The sequence below is a fragment of the Prionailurus bengalensis genome, chromosome A3 (assembly GCF_016509475.1).
Source record: "Prionailurus bengalensis isolate Pbe53 chromosome A3, Fcat_Pben_1.1_paternal_pri, whole genome shotgun sequence".
In the NCBI taxonomy this organism is placed as follows: domain Eukaryota; kingdom Metazoa; phylum Chordata; class Mammalia; order Carnivora; family Felidae; genus Prionailurus; species Prionailurus bengalensis.
Window position 1 is genome coordinate 48,236,598 of NC_057354.1, and position 25,997 is coordinate 48,262,594.

At 44.9% G+C, this 25,997-nt stretch overlaps 2 protein-coding genes across 6 annotated transcripts in view; one reads left to right on the forward strand and one right to left on the reverse strand.

Moving 5' to 3' along the window:
• Window positions 1–6,159: 6,159 nt before the first annotated feature.
• On the forward strand, window positions 6,160–16,859 carry GZF1 (GDNF inducible zinc finger protein 1). Its single transcript, XM_043603004.1, has 6 exons — window positions 6,160–6,251; window positions 8,637–10,035; window positions 11,396–11,490; window positions 13,076–13,243; window positions 13,996–14,153; window positions 14,701–16,859. The coding sequence occupies exons 2-6, from the start codon at window positions 8,660–8,662 to the stop codon at window positions 15,049–15,051; spliced, it is 2,148 nt and encodes a 715-aa protein (XP_043458939.1). The 5' UTR covers window positions 6,160–6,251; window positions 8,637–8,659; the 3' UTR covers window positions 15,052–16,859.
• Window positions 16,860–18,657: 1,798 nt separating this feature from the next.
• NAPB (NSF attachment protein beta) overlaps window positions 18,658–25,997 on the reverse strand; it is a 40,641-nt gene continuing 33,301 nt past the window's right edge. For 4 of the 5 annotated variants that reach the window (XM_043603006.1, XM_043603007.1, XM_043603005.1 and 1 more), the window contains 4 exons: window positions 24,123–24,227; window positions 23,077–23,145; window positions 22,656–22,706; window positions 18,658–21,660 (listed from right to left, as the gene is read on the reverse strand). In XM_043603006.1, coding sequence (XP_043458941.1) covers window positions 21,550–21,660; window positions 22,656–22,706; window positions 23,077–23,145; window positions 24,123–24,227 — 336 coding nt within the window. In that variant the 3' untranslated portion in view covers window positions 18,658–21,549. The remainder of the gene's footprint in view (window positions 21,661–22,655; window positions 22,707–23,076; window positions 23,146–24,122; window positions 24,228–25,997) is intronic. The other variant, XM_043603008.1, reaches the window with a different exon arrangement.

Genomic DNA, 25,997 nt, shown 5'->3' on the forward strand with positions numbered 1-25,997 from the left:
TCATTTCTAGAATTTGTTTATAGTGCACAAACTGTACCAGAAGATTTGCACCATATGAAAGAGGTATCCGAGAGACCTGAGTGCTGGATATTTGTGAAGAAATGAGGGAAAACGGAAGGCTTGGAGGAAAATTTCAGAGCACTGGCTGTGTGAGTGGCTGGGGATGGGAAAAGTAGACTAGGGTGTCTGACTGTGGCGTCTCCTGCCAGGAGAAAACTGTGGCATGTGTGTGCACACAGCCTCGCCAGCAGGTGGGCAGCTAGAGTGCCCTGATGCAAAGGGCCAGGTGGGGCAAGACTGGAAACTAGAAATGCCTTGGGTAGATGGAAGGGAGCGGAGCAGGTGGGGGCCACTACCGAGACAGTGAGGAAGCTGCCAGCCTTGCTGGGGAGGCCCATTTAGGCACGGCTACATTCTTCTTGGACCCCAGAGCCTGGAGAACCACAGGCAGTCCAGAATGATGGAATCCTTGCAGGTGGGATTAATGACCTCCAACTGCTCTACTGCTCGAAGAACAGCACCCCTCCCAGTGCCCTCCGACAACAGGATAGAGTGGCTTGTCCTCTGGGGGCATGAAAGGAGGAGAAGCTCCAGGCTTGTCCTTTCTGTCACCAAGTGCAGTGTACCAGGCACACGGGAACCCACACTACCAAGAAGGCCCTTAAATGTGGATGCTGCGGGGAGCCACCTGAAACACACACATTAGGGACTCGTGTGTGTGTTGGGGGGGAATATGTGTGCACAATAAGTTATGGCAGGTTTTGTCAGTGTTTTGTCAGAGTTTACACTTCTAATCACTTGGAGTGACTGTTGGAATTGCTTAGTGAAGAACTGGCAAAATAGATAAGACATTCAAATGGCAGAAATACTTGTTTAATCGCCAGAAAGCTAAGATTTATAATTTGATTTTAGAGTCTGTGTGCTGGACTCTTTCATTTTGAACATTACAGTAGGCCAGGGAATCATCATCTAATGTATTTATTTCTACGAAGTTGAACTTTGCACCAGACATTCCCTTGAAAATAATAGTAAAATATAAAATCCAATTTTAATAAAAACTCTATCAGAATTTTTACATTGTAGTGGTGTAGATTCATTAAAAAGGGACCCTCTTTCAAGTATAAGGAAATTTGAATGCAGCATAATGGACTCATATGAGAAAATTTGACACATATTTCAATATTGGTTTGAGGACTTTGGAGAAGAATTAATTGAGGCCATGATTTAATAGGTTTTCTGTCCTGAGGGTATATCCTTATGCCAAGAATTTTCAGATAGGATCAGAAAGTGACAGAGTTAAAGTGAGGGGTGGGCAGGGGGGAATAGCTCAAGGTCAAGGTGACTACAGGATATGGAATGGTAGACTTTGTCCTGGTGTATTAGTCCAGGCTTTTCAGAGAAACAGAAGTAGGATAGAGAGATAAATAAGAGGAGATTCATGATAGGAACTGGGTCATGTGGCTCTGGAGGCCAAGAAGCCCCACAGTCTACTGGCTGAAGATGGGAACCAGGCATGCCAGTGGTATCCTTCAGTCTGAAGTCAGAGGCCATTGGTGTACATGTCCGGAGTCCCAAACTTCAAGCTCCAAGAGCAGAAGATGGATGTCCTGGCTCAAGAAGAGAAAGAATTTGCCCCCTCTTTGCCTTTTTGTTCCAGGTGGGCCCCCAATGGATTGGATGCTGCTGCCCACACTGGTGAGGGTGGATCTTCTCAGTCTACTCAATCAAATGCTAATGTTTCCCAGAAACAACCCCACAGACACACGCAGAAATACTGCTTCACCAGCTGTCAGGGTCTCCCTTGGGCCAGTCAAGTTGGAACAAAATTAACAGTCACACCTGGGATAAGACCTGAGGCTTGAAAAATCGAGGGGAAGAAAAATCTCAGTTCTTGAATGGGGAATTTTGTTCTTCTGTGCATTTCATCCTTTATTCTCTCCATAAAGAAGGCTGCCACTTGGTCAGCAGCATTTCTGCTGCTGAATTTATGGGTGCCTGCCTCCTTCCCTTGACCTGGAGGCCCTCCACACAAATCTTGTGTACAGATCACATGCTTCCTTTTATGCTGTTGGAGAATTTTAATCAGTTCTGTCTGGTCTGTCTCTGGATATTTGTAAGATCTCTTTGGTTCTGTTGTTCTGCAGTTTCATTACATTGTATCTAGGTATGAATTTATTTTTATCCATCCTTCCCAAACGTGAGAGTTTCTGTATTTAGTTCTGGAAAATTATCAGTCAATATAGATGCTGGCAAGGATGTGGAAAAATGGGAACCCTCTTGCACTGTTGGTGGGAATGCAAACTGGTGCAGCCGCTCTGGAAAACAGTGTGGAGGTTCCTCAAAAAATTAAAAATAGATCTACCCTATGACCCAGCAATAGCACTGCTAGGAATTTACCCAAGGGATACAGGAATGCTGATGCATAGGAGCACATGTACCCCAATGTTTATAGCAGCACTTTCAACAATAGCCAAATTATTGTAAGAGCCTAAATGTCCATCAACTGATGAATGATAAAGAAGATGTGGTTTATATATACAATGGAATACTACTTGGCAATGAGAAAGAATGAAATATGGCCTTTTGTAGCAACGTGGATGGAACTGGAGAGTGTTATGCTAAGTGAAATAAGTCATACAGAGAAAAACAGATACCACATGTTTTCACTCTTATGTGGATCCTGAGAAACTTACCAGAAGACCATGGGGGAGGGGAAGAGGAAAAAAAAAGTCACAGAGAGGGAGGGAGGCAAACCATAAGAGACTCTTAAATACTGAGAACAAACTGAGGGTTGAAGGGAGTGTGCGAGGGGGGAAAGTGGGTGATGGACATTGAGGAGGGCACTTGTTGTGAGCACTGGGTGTTGTATGGAAACCAATTTGACAATAAATCATATTTAAAAATTATCAATCTCTTCAAATATTGCCTCTCAGTCTCTATTTTGTTTTTTCTTCTTGAAGTCCTATTATGAGTATATTAGACTTTAGTATTCTCTCCTCCCCTTCTCTCTCTTTCTCTCTGAAACATAAATAGACATTTTAAAAAATTAAGAGACATATGTCTCTGAAGGAACACAGGGGCAGCATCAGACCCTGGATCCTCAGTGGGAGCCAATCACAGGTAATTGGCTGGCTGTGAAAGAGGAGGCAGCAAATTCATCTAATGCGAACTTGAAGAAGAGGAAAAAGATGAAAATCATGATGGAGAAGAGCACAGAGGTCAGTTCATCTTAAGAATGCTCTTTAGGACATATATTGCCTACAATGTATATAAAACTTCCTCTGAGCAAACTAAATTTGCTTTGTAGACAAAGATTTACAGGTCTTTTTCTCTTTGGCCATCAGGAATCTCAGAGCCAAATCTGAAGCCTGTTCTGGACACTCAAGGCATCATCTCTGCACCTCCTTTCTTCCTATTCTCTCTGCTTTATATTTAGAAGTGTTTCCTGAGCTTACAATCAGCAGAAGAAACCCAAAAGCCAGGACTGGCTGATCAGCAAAAAATTTAAAACCTCTCCATGAAAAGGAAAAACATACACAATAATGGAGATAGTCTGGTACTGACATTAGGATAGTCCCGAGGATCAACTGACAAAGTCCAGAAGTAAGTGGTCGCCTTTACAGTCAAATGATTTTTGACAAGGAGACCAGGCAGTTTAATGGGGGAAAGGAATAGTCTTTCTAACAAATGCTGGGACAACTGGATAATCACGTGAAAAAGAATTAAGTAGGACCCCTATCTCATACTGTATACAAAAATTAACTCAAAATGGATCAAAGACTTAAATATAAGAGCTAAAACTACAAAACTTTTAGAAGAAAACAGGTATGAATCATCATGACCTTGGATTAGGCGACAGGTTCCAAAAGCAACAAAAGAAAAAAATAGATTGGAGTCTATCAAAATTTAAAAGTCCCATGCTTCAAAAGACACCATCCAGAAAGTGAAAAGACAACCCACAAGATGGGAGAATTATCTGCAAACTGTAATATCTGATGAGGGACTTTTATTTAAATATAAAAAGAACTCTTACAACTCAATAATAAAATGACTAATAACTAAAAAAATAGACAAAGGATTAGAATACAAATTTCTCCAAAGGAGATACAGAAATGGCCAGTAAGCACTGAAGATTTAAGTGAGGAAGCAATCACCTTTTCGTAATGCAAAACAAAATCATAAATTAAAAAATCATTCTGGACTGGGGCACTGGGTCGGTCAGTTGGTTAAGTGTCTGACTTCGGCTCAGGTCATGATCTCATGGTTCATGGGTTTGAGCCCCGCATCGGACTCTGTGCTGACTGTGCAGAGCTTACAGCCTGCTTTGGATTCTGTGTCTCCCTCTCTCCCTGTCTCTCTCTCAAAAAAAATAAACATTAATAAAAAAAATTTTTTTTAAATCATTCTGGACCTTCTGGGGTCCAAGTGAAAACTGTGTTCATTCCAGTTTCCTGGAAGCATGGAGTGCAAATATAGTGTGCTTAAGCAAAGCCACCTCTCACTAATTCTTCAAATACTGAGTACCTGCTCTACTATGTGTGGTAAGCTGGCTCCTGTTAAAATTAAAAAGAAAATCTTCTCCCAACCCAGAAATCTTCTCCATAAAGGTAGTACACACTTTTATTATCAAATAAGCATTAAACAAGAATGTGATGTGCATCACAGGCAATTGACAGAAACCTCACCCCTTCATGTTAGCTGTTACATACATATTTGCTGGTGTGATCCGTTTCATATATATTCTCAACATAAACAGTAATAACTAGTCCCCCAGTAAAAGGACTAGACAGCACTACTGATCACATGTAGTTCACCCTCTCTACCTGGTGACTGGGATGACCATCTAGGTTGGCTATTTAGTTTATCCAGAGGAAAAAACACGCTACTCATGATAGGAGTTAGTTGTGCAACTTGGAGCAAGGCGCTCACTAAAGTTAGTGTCCTAGGAAACTGGGAGATTGGGTGCTCTCTCTCTGGATGTTTACACTGCAAACAGCTGGCTCCAGGGCCCTGGAGCAAGACTCTTCTAGGTTCTAGGTCTTAAAGCTGACCCAAGGCCTAGGTAGTCTTCAAAAGGACTTAGGTACATTTCAAAGAATACTTACAATGATCCCTTTTCTAAACTAAATGTTGAAAGAAAAAGGAGAGGTAAATATTTTCAAAAGGAAAAATTAAGCATCTTATTTTTAAAATGTCTGCTTTACAGTCCCACACATCACCAACACATCCTGTAGGTAAGACGACGCCCAGTGCATGGCTGGCCACAGAAAGCGGGAACAGGACCTCGAAAATCTTTAGCGGTGACTCGAAGAGGGAAGCTAGGGTCTGGACTGAGAACTTTAAGTTTAGTTTAAGACAAGTCTTCCAAAGCAGGATTTTGATTAAGGCTGCACAAGAATGCGTGGCAGCAGCAAGGTTTTGGGCTTAAGTGTTCGAAGATGGAGCATGAATTCCTTCCACGCAAGGGCGGCAGGGTCTTGGGAAGCTCTGTAATGACCACGTGCGAGGCTGCAGACTTTAGGGATACTACACTGCACGCTGTAGTAAGGTGTGTGGTGTGCTCTCGGCTCTCGTAAGCTAGGGCGAACCCTGGGCAGGGGCCGTGAGGAAAGAATGCCTGCCGATCACCCCGCCCCCTCGCCAACCCCGTCCAGTCGCACGTGGAAGTCCTTTGTCCGCCGCCCGCCAGTCCCAGGACGCGCGCGGGACGCCTGCCCCTTCCCGGTGCCGGGCCGGCGTTGCAGACGAGGTTCCCTCCTCCGCGTGGCTGACCCCACCCGGGACTGCGCGCAGCACAAGGGTAGTTGGCGCCGCGGGCTAGCGACCCGAGACGAACCTGAACGTGACCATGCCCCCGCCCCCACGCTCACGTGACCTTCTGGGGCTGGCCCAGCCCCGCCCCCGCCGCGCCGTGAACACACTCTGAGAAGCCCTCGTGGTCTTCTACGCAGGCGCAGATTTTGGCTCGCGGCGGGTGACGCAATCCTGCGCGGACTGAGAGACTCAGGCTCTAAGCGTACGTCGAATCACGTAACTTTCCCTGAACGGCCTCCGCAGTCGGACGTGCGCGCGCAGCCCCTCCCCCAGCCGCGGGAGGGGGCGGGGCTGTCTGGGGTGGGGCGGGGCCTGCGGCGACCAATCGGCAGCGTCCGCGCTGGTGCCGCGCCCCGCCCAGCCGGCCGTCGGTCCCCCGGGGCCTGGTCCGGCCGACGCGCGGTGGCTGCGGCGGCGGCGGCGGCGCCGGCTGGGAGGTGAGTGTGCGGCCCGCAGGCCCTGCGGGCTCCTCGCCCCAGCTGCTGCCTCCCGACTTGTCCGCGTGCGGGGAGCGGGCCGGCCGCGCGTGCCCTTCGGGAGGAGCCGCGGGCCTCGGGAGCGCAGGAGCCAGGGACGGCCGGGAGTCGGAGGTCCAGGCCCGGTCACGCGGGCGCCGTGGACGCCCGCGGCCCAGCAACCACCGAGTCCATTTGCAGCGGGGGCGTGTGTCCCTCCCTCGGAAGTGTGCTGGTCGGAGGGGCGGAGGAGGCGGGGGCGTCCTCCGTTGGAGCGCGATGCCCACCCGGACGCGTCTGGGCGGGAGCGCCGCACCCTCCCCAGTGCGGAGGGGCCTCGGAGAGCCGCCGGCTGGAGCGCGATGCTCCAGACGGAGGTGCGGCCGGGTGCCATCCAATTACAGTGGGAGATGCAGCTGTCACCCAGGCCGGAGGATTCCTGTCGCCATGATCACTGCCTTTCCTTCCTGTGCTCAGACAGGATGGGAAATCTTGCTCAGAAATCACTTTGTTGATAGACTCAGAAATTACTATCAGGCCGCCTCTATGTTCACACGTCTGCCCGAGGTGCCGTTTGGCAGAGGTTTGGGAAAGTGGAGGGCTGCTGGTGAGTATGGGCATCATGCTGAGAAAGCCCTCTGCAGCCATGTCTCCAAGGCTGGGGCTGGAATGCATGACAGTCCTTGGCCTATTGTTCCCCCCCCCCTTCCCCCCAACACCATAACCCTTTACCTAGGCTTATCGGTGTTTTCAGGTGAGTGCTCAGGCTTCCTGGATGTACTTGTTACAGTTGAACTCTCAGAGGGCAGTCTTTTTTCATGTTTGTGGGGGGCTCGTGTTTGTAGGGAGCCAATTGTAGTGTCAGGTACTGGAAACAGTATCACTGGTGGGAATAGAGAAGTGAAGAGAGGTCAGGCTGGTTTTCCAGGGAAGATGAAGACAAGTTCTGCTCTAGACATGCTGAGTCTGAGATGACATCTAAGATCTGACTGAAGGAGGACAGGTACTTTGGATGGGTGCTGGAGATTTAAGAACTAAAACATACTGGGAAGAGGAAGGGAGATTCAGGAGCATAAGCTTTCTATGAGAAGAAAGCACATAGTCAGAGAGTGTGAGAAGAGAGTAGTGCCAGTCAAGCAGAAGTGACCCATGATGGTGTGGGGTGCCATGGAAGCCAAGGAGAGAAGACCTCTGGGTGGGGGTGAAATCTGCAGCATCCACAGCTGTGGAAAAACCTAGGGAGGAAAAGCAGCTCTTTGCATTTGGCATGGCTGAAGCGAGGGGCCTGCTGAGCAGTTCAGTGCAAGTCAGTTCCACCAGGTCTAGCCTCAAACCTCAGTCTCAAGGTTTACCTTGTTCCTCTTCTGTGAAATGGGGATAACAGTAACACCCAGGCCTAGGAAGCCAGTAGCAAGTACCTTACAAGTCTCAGGTGCGCTTGTAAGCACTTGACATGCTTGTACTCACTGAAGCCTCGCATGGCCTGGCAATCTTCTACAAAAGAGTAGACTGTATGTAGTTTAGAGAAATTAAGTTACTTGGTCATTAGCACAGCTCCTGAAAGTATTCTCATAAAGTGATAGGAATTCAAATTATGAGGTGCTTAGGGGTGCTGGAAATGGCCATGGATTATGGACTGCTTTTCCATGAAGTTTTCCTCATGGAAAGTAGTTATTTAGTTGGTTGTTTTCAAAGGCAGACATGATTCTCTAAGATTTGTTCTCAGTGGCAGCCATGTGTTTTGTTTTAATTATTTGGTTTCCTAGTCAAAGAGCTAGACATTATTGTTGCAGTAAATTCTATTACAGTTTTGAGGTCTGGGTCTATAAGGAAGGTAGAAAATGTTCTAGGTATGCAAGTTCCTGCCAGAATATATTTCATTAGGCCTCACTTTCGTCATTTATGGTTATCCCTGGGAGAAATCTTAGTATTATTTCTTTCATTAAATATTATCTTATGAGGGTACATCAAAACTTCACTTTAGAAACCCGCTAAGAAGTGGTATGATTTGGGGTCACCTGGGTGGCTGAGTCGGTTAAGCGTCCAACTCTTGATTTCGGCTCAGGTCATGATCTCATGGTTTGTGAGTTTGAGCCCTGCATTGGGCTCTGCGCTGACAGTGTGGAGCCTGCTTGGAATTCTCTTTCTCTCTCCCTTTCTCTCTTTCCCTAGCCTGCTCATGCTCTCTCTCTCAAAAATAAATAAGCTTTTTAAAAAATGTGGTGTGATTTATATCTTTATGTGAGGAAAGTTGGGTTTTGGTTGTTAATCAGCTCCTATCCTCTAGAGAACTGAAATAATTCTAATTTTTAATCCTTTTGCTTTAGTGGTTGCTCATACATGAATAATTCTTGCTTCTGTTTTCAGAGCTGTTTTTGGAAAGAAGAAACATGGAAAGTGGTGCAGTTCTGCTGGAATCCAAATCCTCACCATTCAACCTTCTGCATGAAATGCATCAGCTGCGCCTTCTTGGTCACCTGTGTGATGTGACTGTCAGCGTGGAGTACCAGGGTGTCCGCGAAGAGTTCATGGCTCATAAGGCTGTGCTGGCAGCCACCAGCAAGTTCTTTAAAGAAATGTTTCTTAACGAGAAGACTGTGGATGGTACGAGGACTAATGTCTACCTAAATGAAGTGCAAGTTGTTGACTTTGCTTCGTTTCTTGAGTTTGTCTACACTGCGAAGGTACAGGTAGAGGAAGATCGGGTGCAGCGAATGCTGGAAATGGCCGAGAAACTGAAATGTCTGGACTTATCGGAAACTTGTTTTCAGTTGAAGAAGCAGATGTTAGAGTCGGTACTTCTGGAGTTGCAGAACTTCTCCGAGTCACAGGAGGCAGAAGGGAGTAGTGGCTCCCAAGCCACCATTGCCCCTGACCCCAGGGCAAGTCCCACTGTGGACAGTCCTCTTGCTAACGGCCTCGGGGATTCGTCAGATCCCCCAGCAGAGACAATCAGCAATGGTGTGTTGCCAGATATGCCCCCCAGGAAGTCCAAGGAGAAACCAGACAAGAAAAAAGATGCAGTCAAGCCTCCCTACCCAAAAATCAGAAGGGCCAGTGGAAGGCTGGCTGGAAGAAAGGTGTTTGTGGAAATCCCTAAAAAGAAATACACAAGAAGGCTCCGGGAGCAGCAGAGAAGTGCCGAGGACAACATGGGGGACTACTGCAGCCCCCAGGACCCTAACCCGGATGCCATGGGTGCGGAAATGGAGCCCGTCACAAAACATGAAGAATGTGGCACGGCAGTGGAGGCAGTGCAGGTGCTGCCAAAAGTGGGTGGCCGGGAGGACGCAGGCCGTCGGGAGGAGGACGAGGACGAGGATGAGGAGGGTGAGAAGAGGAAGAGCAACTTCAAATGCACTATCTGCGAGAAAGCCTTTCTTTATGAGAAGAGCTTCCTGAAGCACATCCGGCACCATCACGGAGTGGCCACCGAGGTGGTTCACCGCTGCGATACGTGCGGCCAGACCTTTGCCAACCGCTGCAACCTCAAGAGCCACCAGCGCCACGTGCACAGCAGCGAGCGCCACTTCCCATGCGAGCTATGCGGCAAGAAGTTCAAGAGGAAGAAGGACGTCAAGCGGCACGTGGTGCAGGTGCACGAGGGTGGCGGCGAGCGACACCAGTGCCAGCAGTGCGGCAAGGGCCTGAGCTCTAAGACGGCACTGCGGCTGCATGAGCGGACGCACACGGGCCACAAGCCGTATGGCTGCACCGAGTGCGAGGCCAAGTTCTCTCAGCCCTCGGCGCTGAAGACCCACATGAGGTAGGGCCACGGCCACCAGCTGAAGCCGCTGCAAGGGTGCTTTTTACCTGGGATGCAGCCTCTTGATGTTCTGGAGACAGGTGTCGAGAGATCGAGGTGGTTCCAGGGTTTGACCAGTGTGGCCACATCTAGAACATTCTGTATCTTAATCTGTGCCCTCTAGAAGTTGGAGGGCTGCTTTCAGACCTCTGTGAATTCTCTTCCTGAGTAGAGGTGTCTTTTCATTCAGCCTTCCTACAGGTCCTAGGCTGATGGCTGTCCCCCTCGCCCTGTGCCCAGTGCCAGCACAGAAGCCTGGACACCGAGCCCTGGCCCACCCAGGCAGAGGCCACTGGGAACACCAGGTCTACCAGTCTGGTTCTGCAGCCATGCAGGCCAGGCTATCCTGATCTCAGAGTAGCCCCTGGAACTTACAGTGCCACCATGCTTGAGGGGCAGTTGAGCTCATCACCTTCATTGCTCTTTTCCTGACTGTTTATTTAGAACTTGGGCCTGTGACCAGCTGGGTCCCATGGTCCCACTAACGACCTCAGTGAAAGGCCATTTAGGGCTTTAAGACATTCCTCTGGTCTTAGGTGTTTGTTCTCTGGGCTTGGAAAGTGTGCTGTTGGTTAGCCCAACCTCCAGAATCAGGACAGTGTTTTCTGTTCATAATTTCCAAAGTGTAGGTGGGGTACACCAGTTTTTAAGTAGGTGTCCTTCCAGGCCTCACTGTTTATGCTTGAAATCCAGACAAGCAGTTTCTCCTGTAGTACAGACCTGCCGTCAGGCCGGGGCCAGTCTTTGGGGTGGTCACATGGCATTCATTGTCTTTTTACTCTATGTGAGAAGTTTAAAAACTTGGCTTAGGAAGTGCTTAGGGAGTTGTGGTCGATGGCTACTACATACTAGTTGGGAAACTAAAATGCTGAGGTGTCCTCCTCGGAAACCAGGCTTCTTCAGCATTTTGAGAACTGTTCTTTCTGGACCGGTCATTTTTGATCATGTGGTGCTTTGTCAGCCGTGGTCCCCAAGGTGTCTGTGGTTGATCACTCTCACGAGGAAGCTTTATACAAATGTGGCCCAGCACCATTCAGTAGTTAAGAAAGCGTGCAGAGGTGCGTGTCTGCCAGCCATGCAGTGTAAACCAGAGGGCGGTGAGGGGCTGTTCCGCGCCCCTACCCCCGGGGAAGTGCGGCAGCCTGCTGGCCCCTGCTGGAAATGGATCTGGGGACAGAGGTCACGGGCCTGTGTCTTTCCACTTAGGCCATTCTCATTCGGTCTCTTGGAATAACCACCTTTGCAGGCTACAGTGGAAATTGTATTGCAAAGTCGGCTTTGAGATACATCCTAAGTTATCATCTGAATGTTGTACTTTCAGAATTCATACAGGGGAAAAACCTTTTGTCTGTGATGAATGTGGTGCAAGATTCACTCAGAACCACATGCTGATTTATCATAAAAGGTGTCACACAGGTAAATACTCAATGCTGTTGTGATTGAATGTCTTTGTAGCTGTAGAAGAAACTGCCATTTAATTTAGAAGTTGGCATCTCCCAAAGTAGTGCAGGCTAAGGCCATGATATAGCTTTTTCATCTCATAAGTGAGCAAAAACGAGTAAATAAAATATGCCTCTGCCCCTGGTGCTGGCGTGCTTGAGGTAGCGGCCTGTGCACACTGGGAAGTGGAAGGTGGCAAGGGAGTCTTACATACGATGAGGTATGAAACAGTTCCTAGTGTTTTAGCCCAAAATTCCATTTCTAGGAATCTGTCCTGAAGAAATTGTTCAAAATATGGGAAAAAACTATATGCTGTCATCCACCTACTTGCTCTTTGTAATAACAGAGCATTGGAAACAACCTGATTGTCCATCCACAAGGAAGTGGTCCAGTAAACTGGTAAATCCATCTCCTGCCAGCTCCTGATGGGGCGGCTCTCAGGGCTCTGAATGTTATGAAAAACGCCTGTGCCCAGATGTGGACTGGAAAACGCACAATTATGCATACAGCTAATCCCAACTACATTGAAAACCTGCACATAAGAGACTAGATGAAAACAAATTTCTATGATGTATTAGGTAGTGGGATTATCTCATTTCTATCTTCTAAAATTTTTGTGATGTGATTTTATTATGTGATGCAGAAAATGTAAGTTGGCTTTATTCAAATTCAGCACAGTAATCCTGAGGTTCAGAACCTTGCTGTATACAATACAGAATCTAACTATTGTATGCTGCTGTTACCATACTAACCCAGTTCTTTCTTACTTGCTTGCATTTTAAAATGTTTATCTCTAAACACTGCCATATGAGCCTCAAGTTCAAATGCAGGTGAAGCAGAGCCGAGGCATTTAATGATGTGAATTACTGAGACTGTGAAATGAGAATCAGTACCTCATGGAAGATTGGGGGTGGAGGTGAGGTCAGGCTACACTGAATCATTAAGTAAGCACTGGTCATTTGATGAAAATAGTAATGTATTTGGGTTCTGTTAAAGGCAGTATTTTTATTTTGTTGTTTGTGAAATCAGGGGCACATCTAGTAATCAGATGAGTTTGATTTGTGGGATTAAAAGACTCAAATTATACAACATGAGGTGGGAACATTTTTCTCCTGTTATGTACTCTAGTCCAGGTTGATGGGAGTTGCTGCCTGAGAGCAGCTGTGCATATGTAGCCATGTAAACTTCCTATCCTCCCAAGGGGGACTTTTGTCCTGATAAAGTGCCAGAGGAGTGCTGCTTTGCAAAATCCAACAGTTCCCCCAAACAAGTTGTAAAATTTGTTTGGAATGACTGAATTTCCAAAATGTGGGCTGACTGAATGATCTAATTCTAGGCTAGTGGAATCCTTCTTGGGATTTCCAAGTGTATTTTACGTGAACTTTCAGCAGATAGCAGACATCTTACACAAATAGGTGTTTTATGACAGTTTTAACTAGAAGATGTAACGTGCTGCCCAGCACGGCACTTTCGAGTTCATAGGTGATCTAGAGTGTGGGCCAACTCTTAGAGTGTTCTGGTGCCTGTATCATTTCTAACTTTGTTTCATCTTTTCATGTAGGTGAAAGACCTTTTATGTGTGAAACATGTGGCAAGAGTTTTGCTTCTAAGGAGTATTTAAAACATCACAATAGAATCCATACTGGATCCAAACCCTTTAAATGTGAAGTTTGTTTCAGGACTTTTGCCCAACGGAATTCGCTCTACCAGCATATTAAAGTCCATACAGGTATGGCTGGAATGTAGCCAGGGAAGGGAGTTCAGTGTGGCAAGAATAATATCCCAAAGGTTTTAGATTCACTAGAAAATTATTTGGAGTTGAGCATTATTTTGTGTGTTGTGATAGCATTTTAAAATTTCCGAGTTTCTAGTTTCTGCCTCTGACAAACTGAAAAGGTATGAATGTTTGAATGTGGATGTGGATATGTGGACATTTGAACTTGGGGTAATGATCTACATGTTAGTGTATACACACACGCACAAATTCAGTTTCAGTGGGACTTGGAATTTTATATTCTGTTACTGTGGAAAACAGGTGAATTTCTGTAGATGTAATACCAGCTTTTGGCTTTGGCTCTCTTTGGGTGTAGGCCATAAACTCCTGTTATTCGAGGGATAGATTTGTACTTGTCATTCGACTCTCCGGTCGTTCCCAGCGTAGCCTTCCTCCTGATGCTTTCTTTTTTTCTTTTTCTTTTTTTTAAAGTTTATTTATTTTGAGATAGGGCGAGCAGGGGAGGGGCAGAGAGAGAAAGAATCCCATGCAGGCTCCATGCTGCCAGCGCAGACCCCAATTCAGGGCTTGATCCCAGGAACTGTGAGATCATGACCTAAGCCAATATCAGCTGGACGCTTAACCGACTGAACCACCCAGGTGCCCCTCTGCTGATACTTTCTAGTGGGCATGATTCCAGAGTGTATCAGAATTCAGTACAGTAGGCTGGAGAGATGAACCAGTGGTTTTCTTCTCTTCTGTCTCAGGGGAACGTCCTTACTGCTGTGACCAGTGTGGTAAGCAGTTTACCCAGCTCAACGCTCTCCAGCGTCACCATCGCATCCACACAGGGGAGAAGCCGTTCATGTGTAATGCATGCGGGCGGACGTTTACTGACAAGTCCACTCTGCGGCGGCACACCTCGGTAAGCAGTACTGTAGCTTCGGAATGACAAATCTCTGGGCCCCATGTACCCTTAACTCTAGACAGTCAGAAATGCTGGCCATCGTTCCATAAGGTGGTTATAGAAGACGACAGGTCTCTCCTTTTCAGGTTTTCTCTTCAGGGTGTACATTCCCAGTGTGAATGAAGAACTGAGTTTCAGGACTCTAAAGGCACAATCTATGATAAGTACTTCCTAACAGTAACAGTGATGGTAGAAAGATGTTTGGCCATTAGTGAAAGGGTATTTTGTTGTGGTAGAAGCAAAATTAAGTTGAAAAGAGACCATTGTTTTAAAAGATGTTCTTGGGGCGCGTGGGTGGCTCAGTCAGTTAAGTGTCTGACTTCCACTCAAGTCATGATCTCACGGTTCGTGGTTTGAACCCGCATCAGGTTCTAGGCTGAATGCCTGGAAGCTGCTTCAGATTCTGTGCCTCTCTCTCTCAAAAATAAATAAACATTAAAAAAAATGCAAAAGATGTACTTGTTCAGAGACACGTTGTGATTTTTGTTTTGTGTTTGATTCGTAGATACATGATAAGAATACTCCATGGAAGTCTTTCCTTGTTATTGTAGATGGCTCACCCAAGAATGATGACACACACAAGACTGAACAGCCGGACGAAGAATACACACCATCCAAACTTTCAGATAAATTGCTGTCTTTTGCAGAAAATGGCCATTTTCACAACCTAGCCACAGTCCAAGCTAGTGTACCTGCCGTGCACGAGAACAGTTCTGCAGACACAGCTTGCAAGTCAGATGATTCTGTGGTGTCTCAGGACGCTCTGCTGGCCACCACCATCAGTGAGCTTAGTGAGCTGACTCCACAGACAGACCCGATGCCCACACAGCTTCACTCTCTGACCAACATGGAATGAAAGCTTGGAGTCACCTGCCAAGCAGATCCTACGCTGCGTCTCTGTGTGAGTGATCACTGTACACAAGTTAGCATCGGGGGCCAAGACCAAGAACTGTGTGGGCAAAATGGGCAAGAATAGCTTCTGCACATTTTCCTGAATCTCTGCTAACTTGCACGTCTTTATCAAAGCATTTTTAGAGCTTTCCCTTAAAAATCCCAGTCTGCATGACCTCAGCTACACTTGATCAAGAAACAAGGCAGTTAACATGACCTCACTTAATCCTGGTGCAGGTTGTATGCATAACCATTCTATTGCTTGTCTTGATGTGTATGAAGTTTGGACAACTACATAACTATAGATCCAGAGCCCTGGCCCAGCTCTTAAAGTTAGTGTTCGTGGTCTCCCTGGTCTCTCAGCCTGCCTTACACTTCAGTATGGGTTTATTACTCTGATACCTTTAGGCTATTAAGCTGAAATAAAACTGGGACCATGTTTTCAACTCTTTCGTATTGAACTGAAGCAAGTCTGATTTGCTCTGGGGACCCTTGAATGGGACTGAAGAAACGGACAGTTGCATCCATTCCCTTCCACCTCTTGTTTTGTAGGCACTGAAGAAGAAATGACAAATTGAACGCTTGCAGAATGGCTTAGTATACTCTCTACTCACAGCACATATGCAGCTAGGAAATCGGTCCTGGAATAACTGCTAAAATGAAATGTGGCTGGTGGGTTTCATTCCTAAAATCTGATTAGGTAAAAGCTGTCCTACCAAAGATTCTAGCAGCAAATGGTATAGTTGTTTTACAGAGGTGTAAAAGATTAAGCAAGAGGATTTAGAACACTTGAAACATCATGTAGTCCTTTTATTCACAAGTAGCAATGAGGTGGTCTGGCACATCTTAGAACACAGAGTGTTAGTATTTTTTGCTAGGTATTCTTGACTGACTCCGTGATGTTCAGAAACCCAGAATTTCTCATTCATGTATCAAGAGCTTGACACAGACAAGTAATTCCCAGAGTGTCCTTGGGAGCACGTGAGCATGTAGCAGAAGGGACCAAAGGTTTGGAACTTGTCTTTGATTATGCCTTAAGAGTGGATTGTGAAAAACCAGTAACTTTGTCTTATGTGCTTCTGAGGCTGACTCGTGCTGGCCTTTTGCTCAAAATGAATTTGCAATGAAGATAACTCTGCTGTATTTGCTAAGCCTGACCTTGGTTCCAGTGGCTTGGGTATGTTGCCACACGCTAAGTGCTTTGATTCATGTGTAACCCTAAACATGCTAATTTAAAAAGAGAACCCTGAAGAATTCTTTTATTAGTTGCTATTTTTCCTACATTTTAATTTATTAAACTTGCTGTGAAAACATACACACTTTCTAAGAGAAAGGCAGTTTATCCTGAGTTCCAGAATGAAGTCACACCTGCACTATGCCAGAGACTAATGCAGGAAGACATTCTCCCTAAATGCTTACTTTGTTCTAACTTGTGACATGTTAAACACGAAAGCCACTCTGAGATGTTTTAGGTGCTGATAAAATGTTTCACACTTGCTCTTGAAAATCACAGTACTGAATTTTCAATGATAACATATCGTGGTTGTGTTTATAGAATAAAAGTGATGTCACACAACCAATTTTGTTCTCGGTAAGAGAATGAGCCTGCCCAGCTGATGTACTGTTTCATGGGATAAAGTCATCTTAATGAGAAGGAATTTAAATAATAGATTATTTTGTTACCTACTGGAAGAAATTTTGTCTTGAATTTGTTTCTTTAGAAATTCTACAAAAAGTCATTTACTGTGTTAATAAATGTTTGCTTTGTAAAAAGTTTTGCAAATCTGAAGTTTATTTCCGCTGTTAGAATTTAGGCTCTATAGAAATAAGATACTTAATTGAAACAAATATTTTCTTCATTTCATGGGTAATGAAATTCAAAATCGGGGCCTGTAGTCCTAGGATTTGTCTCCGTAACTATCTGCACTGCATATGCACTCTCCACGTGAAAACCTGGCTGTGAGGGATGCTGGCCTCGGCATGCAGGCAGGGGTGGTAGCTCGAGCAGCCAGGGCTCTGGCGTCTGCACAGAGGCCTCTTCAGTGTGATGTTACAGTTCCCATCACAGATGCGTCTCCAACTAGACCTGTTTCTGTCTTCCCAGGACGGTAAGGCTGCCTGGGAGAGCAGAAAAATGAAAAAACTTTGTAGAAGATCCAGCACAGCAGGATTTGTGGGGTGTTGAAATTTCTTAACCCAAGTACAGTCTTGCTGGGAAAAAGCAAGGCTACCCTCTGAGTATGTCAGTCCCAAATGCATGATTAGGAAAGTGTCTTGGGTGCTGGTGCTGCTTGTCCCAGAGCATCATGAAAGGTGACCAAGGGGATGATTTATTGCCTTCCCAACATTTGTGGGAAATACTCTCAGTGCAAACTCCCAAGCACTCTGTTGCCTTTGCTTTTACCAAAATTTGCTGTACAGAATTTGAAAAAGAAAGCCATGTGGTGGTGGTGGTGGGTGGGATAGACCTTTACACTAAAGTTGACTTTAACAGAAACGTGGTTTTGCTATAGGTGATAATCCAACAGATTTGAGTGTAAATTATAATTTAGTTCTAACCCATTAAAATCTTAAACCTTGCCACACCACAGACATTTTCTGAGACCAAATGAGTGCTTGTTCCCAAACTTGATGGTGTTCATGTTACTTGGAAGTTAACAGTATTATTTTGATGGGGAATACAGGGCCTGGGCATTCACACAAAGGGCCATTTGTACACCTGTACCAAGGTGGGTGTACAGAACTGGGCAGGCTACAAACGGCTTCAAGGGCCACCTGGCAGATCATCCTAGCAGAACCCCAGAAACCACCACATAACCTCTGCCAGTCTTTACAGGGACCCTTACCACAGCAGCTCCCGTTAGGAAAGGGTCCTGGAGAGAGACACCTGAATGAGAACTAAACCAGAATGATCAGCAACTAAGAATGCCTAGGCTGGACAGCCTATTCTGCCATTCATTTTTAAAAATTTGCTTTGAATTCTCTTTAAATTGTTGTGAATATTCTTATGGACCTGACCACTCTTCTCGGAGGGGAGGAGCCGGTCTGCAAGAGGCCTCGTCCCCAAGGGCATCCTCTTACTCCCCAGAACTTGAGGCCCTAGTGGCCCATGGGCTTGCTCCACCCCAGGAGCACGTGTTGTCCCTGTATAGACATTTGCAGAGTGACATGAACACCCACACTGCACAGAGGTGAGGGGCTTCAGAGTTCCTCACCTCCCCCCACAACAGTCTTCTAGGAACCTGCTCTCCCTGCACTTGGCAAGTGACTGTGGCCTAAAGGGATGCCAGCAGGAGTCCTTCCCCTGACAGCCAGAGGGATGGTCCCATGCAAATCCAGGGACTGCATCTACAGGCTGAAACCAGGGCTGCTGCTGAAGCCTCTGCTGGCAGAGATGCCCCAGGGCAGCAGACCTCCACCAAGTGAGGGAGGTTGGGCAGAGCCCAACTCGTGTTTGGATGGAAATTCAAAGAGCTTAGAGAATATTAATGCCCATTACCTTAACCTTAATGGGAACAACTTCAAGGAAATGAAGTTTGATTTAAATTTATCTAGAAAAGACCCATCAAAGTATTCATAATTTCCACTTTATTTTCTGTACAGGGTGATGTAAAACATACACACTCTTTCTGCTAAGGTAGAGTGATGGTCACAAGGTTAGTTTTCATAATATAATCCTCCACCCGAGAGCTCAAGGGAGGAGACCCCGCGATGGCCGGCTCAGCACGTGGTGGCGGGAGCCTGCTCTGGTCCACAGCTCGCACTGTGGGCAGGCGGGTCGCGGGTGGCATGCCGTGCTGCCAGGTCCTCCGACGGAAGCCACAAAGGTTTGCATTTGGACATTTTAAATGCACAGTATCAGAGGATACAATAAATGCACACACTTTGGTTACAGGGATGTCATCACACACGGTCATAATTGTGCGAAAATACTGTTTTCAAATCATTAAATAAAAAAAGGAGGAACTCACATAAGCTATATAAAAATGTTGCCACAAAAAGCAAAGCTTTCCTGTAAGAAATTGTGACTGACTCAGACTATGAACTAACCCCCGATCTGCTAAAATACAAGAGCTGGAACATAAATACTCATTATATTTTGTTCATAAAGAATATTCTGTAACCCCTGAAAACTAACTCGGGCCTCAGTCATGGTACTACCCGACGTTGATGGGACATTTCAAAAGAAGGAAGTTTGGATAATGCTAACAGGACTGTTCTTATTTTCCTTTTATTTTCTGGCAGTTCTGTTCTAGCCATTACAATTATTTTAACTCTTTTCATGTAAATATTAAACACAGAAAATTAACTCAGCCACTGATCCCCGTTTACTTGTTTACTTCAATAAAAATAAGCAACTCTCCAACTGTTTTCACAAACCACACCACTTCCTCAGACAGGGCTTGTAGGGGGCATGAGAGCAGGGAAAGGAATCGCCTTAAGAGAAATCATCTTGTTCTTACTTCAAGTGGTCAGGCCAGAAGGTCCTTTTAACAAGTGAAACAAACCTTCACACTAGTGATTAAACAAGCACCTGGCAGGTAGGATTTAAATACTCTCCAGGGACAGACTCACAGCCTGAGGACACAGGCTAGGAAAGCACTCACCATGCCTCACTTTCACACAAGTGCATTCAGCTGGCTGTGGAACAGACTGAGCATAGGAAACCACTCTGTGCAAATCATTTCTTCATAAGAAATTCCAATAGGAAGTGAAGAAAGTAGCAAATGGGTCATGTTCTCAATTGTACCGTAAGTGATAGCCCTCTTTCTTCTAAGAATCCCAGACCTTTGGAGGAAGGAAGGAACACTCATCAGATTTCAGGGCCAAAGGCAAGAGTGTACCATGGCTTCTGACCTTCCTCTCTAGCCATCACTGACCTTCCTCCCCACCAGGCTATCTTGCACAGGTGACCCCACAACTGCAGCCAGGAAATCCTCAGCCACCTGAAGGACAGCCTCCACCACCAGGACTCAGCTGGCCCTTTCCAACTTCCTTTCTTGCTATGTTCTCCTTCATCCCAGCCCAACCTGCTTACCACCCCTATGCCTTCCTTCTCTCTTAGCCCCTGGACTGGCTACACCCTCTACTTCTGCCCAGCCAAAGCCTACCAATCCCAGCTGAGGGACATCTAAAAATGAAAACACCCTTCAAATTCCAGTTACTATCTGACCTAACATGGGGAATTTCATTATCTGTATTTAATGACAGCAGCATAATTTAGAAAGACCCCTAAACTAGTCTAGGAACAAATGCATATCAAACTTAAGTCATTTAAGCATAAGAATACGCACAGAGAAGATTCAGGAAATAAGAGCATGTCTAAAGCCACAGAATGTAAGCTTATAAGTCATTAGAGCACATATTATGTAAACCAAAATGATACAACTAAATTAAAATATACAAGCTCAAACAACTCCATCAACCGAGAGGCAAATCGATCCTCCTCAGAAGCTGGTTGGCCTTCTTCCCTAACTGAACACACAGTAAACCCCTGTACCTATACTTACCCCACCTAACCCAACACATTCAACAAATGGGTAAAATAATGACTGTTCTCTCAAGCTCTGACCTAGATAAACCCCAGCTCGGATGAGGAATCACATGGCGGGGGCACAGCAGGCACCGTCTCAACGTGGGCAAGTATCTGAACATGAAAATAAAAGGGACATGCCAATTGAATCACATTTATGTGAATATAAAGAAAGGATTCCACCCCAACAAAAAGTGGAAACAAATTCCAGGAAAAGGAAAAATTGTTTCTTATAGATCTTACATGTGTGAGTGAGTACAAATTGGTCAAACTCACCCTGACATCCACCCATACACGTAAGCAAGCCCTGCCAGGAAGCTCCCTTTTCTCACAACGTAAGTCAGCGCTGCTGACAGACCCTGGATGTTCTGAATTTCCGCATGCACATCAGCAAATACAACAATATAAAAAGCAAACACACTGGTCACTAGCACCATCATAAGAATCACAACAACAAATAAACAATTTCTAATAAGTGAAGTCATAAAACTCATTCCTAACAGCCATCCTGAACTAAACATGTACATTTAGAGAATACATCCAGGTACGAATTTATAGAAAACAGGCAAAGCATCTATTACCATGATTAGGTTTGGTACTCCAGTCCAAGAAAATGACATAAAAATACGTGGCAAAGTTAAACATGGGCTCTGCAAATATCAAAATGATAGGAATAAGATTGTGAAGTGGTTCTCAAAAAACCGTGGGGGCTCCAGTGAGCATGGAATAGCCTATCACACCTACGATATGCACAGGACCTTCCCAGCTGTCTGCTTCACAAAGACAAACACAGGGAGCTTACACATACACACACACATGGTTTGGCTCATATGCAAAGAATTAAGCCATTAAATGGGCATCCCATAAAGATCATGTGGCCCTAACATGAAACTAAAGAGGGGTCAGCTGCATGCCACAAAGACATAATGTTCACTTTAGGTCCCCGTCTCCTTCTCCATCCCCTTGGATGGACTTTTTGATACGAAGCAACATGGTCGTAAGCCACTGATCCAAGCGAGATATTGAGTCAAATTCCTTCACCTAGTTTAAAGAAAGAGGAACAGGAATTATTCCATGGAAATACAACCAAACACACAAAAAAATAATGCCCCAGGTTGTTTAAATATTTCCAGTGATAATCCTCCAACTTTTTTTCATTTAAACCTTTCATTCCAGTTTATAACTTTCATCTTTAAAAATAGTATGTTTTTTCATTATCCTGGGACTATTTTGGTGGAGCTAGCGACAAATTCCTGTGCTTTTTTATACTGCTCTGTATGCTAACATGCTAAACTCCTAACCACCTTTATAATTGGAAGAGCATACGTCATGTCACAAAGGAAATGAGACTGTGTATAAGAAGAAAATGTGGAAAATTACTGGTGTTGCATGCATGAATGTGCTTGCAGACACAGAACATGTGAAAGCAGAATCCCTTTAACTCATTTCAACGCATTACCAAAGAGTGATATCTCAACAGCATGTGATGGTTTGGTAGCAAAAGTTAAATGGGAAAATATTCCTTTCTACTATCACTTCAAAGCCATGATGAATAAATTAATGGAGGATACTGAGAAATCTGCTGGATTCTAAACACAAGATGGCAAAAGATGGGAAAATAGAAAACTAATGAGCACAAAAAAAAGTCTTCCATTTTTTTATTCCAAGAATATAGCAAGCTCTCACTGCTTTGTTTTTATATTTTAAGCTACATTTAACTGATTTTACTTTAGTTATTTATGGATCAGGTATTTTCAAAGGAAAACATTAAAACAGCAAAGTGTAACAGTTTATGATACTCTCTCTTAAATTTGTCTCCCAGCTAAAGTCAGCATGGCTAATGGAACTGTCTAATTGTAAAGGTTTGTGGGATATATAAAACATGACCTTTGGAAAATACAACTTGGGTATATTGGATAAATGTTCAAACAAATGTTCCCCAATCCCCGTTCCAAAGCATTTATACAGGAAAAGGAAAAGAAGTTTCTGTAATTTAAACTTCAAAGAATGTACTGTATCCCAAACACATAACTTACTGCTTCAGTGTAAGCTTCACTGTTCTGTTCTTCATGAGCTTCTAGAAGTTTCTGGTAGCGTAAGTATGGAAAGGTTAGTTTGATAGGCTAAACAGTTCCACCCATGAATAGATACTTCAAATATAGAAATAGCCTTAGTATGACATTAACTGATGTTGCCAAACACCTTACAGAATTGAGGAAATACTCAAATGTAAGCCAAGAGCTACCCTAAGGCAGGGACCCAGTTTTTGGGCTAACATTTCCGAGCTGCCTGGGTTAGAACACAATGCTTCCGTCCTTGACTCTGGTGGCATTTGAGACCCACTCTGCAAAGGCAGGAGAATGCCAGCGCTCCTCACAGAATTAGAACTTCACTTCAGATCCAATCCCACCTGACAGCAAAGACTGTTTTTCTTCTTCAAATTGTGATGTTACTTACTTTCAATAACTTACATTCTCTTGAATCAGTAAAGGCTGGAAACATTTCCTCATACTTCTCAAGAGCAAGCTAAAAGAGAAAAACACTTGTTAATGTGTGACTTGCTGAATCAGGAAATAAAACACTTTCTATCTGAACATCCTAGTCCTTCAGTAAGATCTACCTGAAGCCTACTTAGATGTATAACAAGTATGCTGTTACACTATCAGCACAGGAAACCTATTCAATCTGAATTACCAACTTCAATTATGAATACATTTCTAAACTAATTTTTCTGAATTAGGTTGCTGTAGAGATGACAATGTGGACCAAATCGAATTCTTTTTATTAGTTTATTTTTGAGAGGCAGAGAGAGAGAGACAGAGTGTGAGTGGGGGAGGGGGTAGATAGAGAGGAAGACACAGAATCCGAAGCAGGCTCCAGGCTCTAAGCTGTCAGCACAGAGCCCGATGCGGGGCCTGAACTCACAAACCGTGAGATCATGACCTGAGCTGAAGCCGGGCACTCAACTGACTGAGCCACCCAGGCGCCCCACCAAATCTAATTCTTAAAAACAAACAGACAAGGTGTCCATTTCCATCTACTACACTGTCCAGATTGCAAATAAATCCCAGTGAGACCTTGGCTGGAGGCTGGAAGAAAGGACGCCTCCCCTTCAGTGGCTTTACTTCTGCCCTCCCACCTCCAGAAGGACACAGCAAGGATGCCCAAATCTCTGCCTCCTGTCTCCCCAATCCCCGTTCCAAATTGATTTTGGACTTTGAAAGAAAGGATGTTATTCTACTTTTACTTTTTCCCCCTTAACCCCCTAATTTCTTTAAAGTAAAACCACTGAAGGGAATGTGACTATCAGTTTGGCAGCCGTAACAAGATTACAACTGGGATGCACAGCACAGTATCAGCATTATTATTATTATATTAATGAGGGCAGCTTGGTCTTGTTACAACCACGATCACTCAGTGAAGCACACCACGAACGACAGAGGGCCGGAGACTTGTTCTCATGGGTCAAGTGCAGCAGAAACTGGCACTGCAGGCCTCCTTACCTTGGCATTCAGCTCATCTACTATGAAGTGACAGAGGGCTGCTTTAAAGAAGTAGTCCTTTGCACTGTACTTCAACAAAGGATTATCCATAGTGTTTGCCCCAACCTAGGCACAGAAAGCAGAATTAGATTTCAAAGGTTTGCGTTCCTATTAGGCAAACTGATCCCCATCTGCCCTTTAGAAGACACTTGTTTTATCTTACTTACATCAGTTTAGCTATAGATACATCCTTTTAACCCAGTATCACACACTAGGAAATTCTACTAGACAAGAAATGGAATTTAATACATAAAGTGCTAACCTGTTAAAAATGATCCAGAAGACTATTACTTTCAGGAAGACGGAATAGACATTATTTTTCTCCATCCCTCCTGCTAAGTGCAACTAAAAGCCCCATTTTATATAAAACCAACACAAGGAGACTGAAAGGAGGAGACACGCGGAAAACACAGCACGGGTTCCCTGGGTTTTCTTTTTCTTTCATATATCCTGGACTTGGAACAAAAAGTTAGCAACCCATAAATGCCACACTAGATGCAGCAGAGAGAGAGAGAGAGAGAGAGAGAGAGAGAGAGAGAGAGAGAGAGAGAATATACAGAAGTTTGCTTTGTCTAGCTGAAAGACCACGAAAGGGGGAGCCTAGCAAGACAGAAAAGTTTAGGAAGTTACTGCTCTACTCCAAATACCACAGAAAACTGTGGCTCCACCCCCACTCACTTCAGCAAAGACCCCAGACATAGCTAAGATGTCCATCCTTCTGAGACTGCAAGGGAGATCCCCAAAGCCCTGCCCCCTGCCTAGGTGGCTTCACAAAGGCCCAGTAGGGAACCAAGCCTTCATCCCCACCAGCTAGTAGTGGCCCATCCTTCACCCCTGCTTCGAGGCAGTGGGGACCTGGAGACCTCCTGGGGAGCCTGGGCCTCACTTCCACCCAGTAGGAAGGAGGGAGGGGTCATCCCCCATCTCCCAGCAGGTGAGATGTCAGAAGAGGCCTATGGAGGCTTAAAACTTCCACCACCACCTGGCAGAGCAACCCCAATATAGTATTGGTGGCCGCCTCCACCCAGCAACAGTAGTGAGGGCCCAGACATTAATGGAGGCCAAGTGGGGGCTGAGCTTCAAGCTCCAGCCGGCGGCAGTGAAGCGACAGGCTCCTACTGCAACCAGAGCAGGGTCACAGGACACTAGCTGAGAGGAAAGGTTTAAATAGGTTCCAGTCCAGTTGTCAACAGTAACTCACTCACAACACCAAAAAAGGAGATCTTAACCTGAATGGAAAACAACAACCAAAAGATGACAGCTTTGAGGGGATAGAATTGTTAGAATTACACAACAAAGATTTAAAAGGAGCCCTAATAAAAATGCTTCAATCAACAATTACAAAATAATGCTTAAAACTAAAGATAAAACAGAAAGCATCAACAAAGAAAAAGAAATTTCTAGCAGAAAAAAAAAAATCCGTAAGCTAAAAAAAAAAAAAAGTAGAAATTTCAGAACTGAAAAACACAATAACCAGTATAAAAAGTGAATAGGCTCAATAGCAGAATACATGGAAAAGAAGAATCAGTGAACTAATGACAGAAATTAGTAATTAGAAATTACTCAGTTTCAACAACAGAGAGCAGACAGATTGAAAAAAAAAAACAAAAAACAAAAAAACCCACAAATGAACAGAGTATCCGGGACTATCAGACTATAAAACAAAGTCTAATACTCAAGTTGTCCGAGTCCTGGGAGAAGAGAACAGAGAGAGGGGCTGAAAAAGAACTTGAAGAAATAATGGCTGAAACTTCCTAAATGTGGCAAGAAACATAAACTTACAGACTCAAGACGGTTAGTGAAACCCAAACAGGATGAAAGCAAAAATACCCGCGC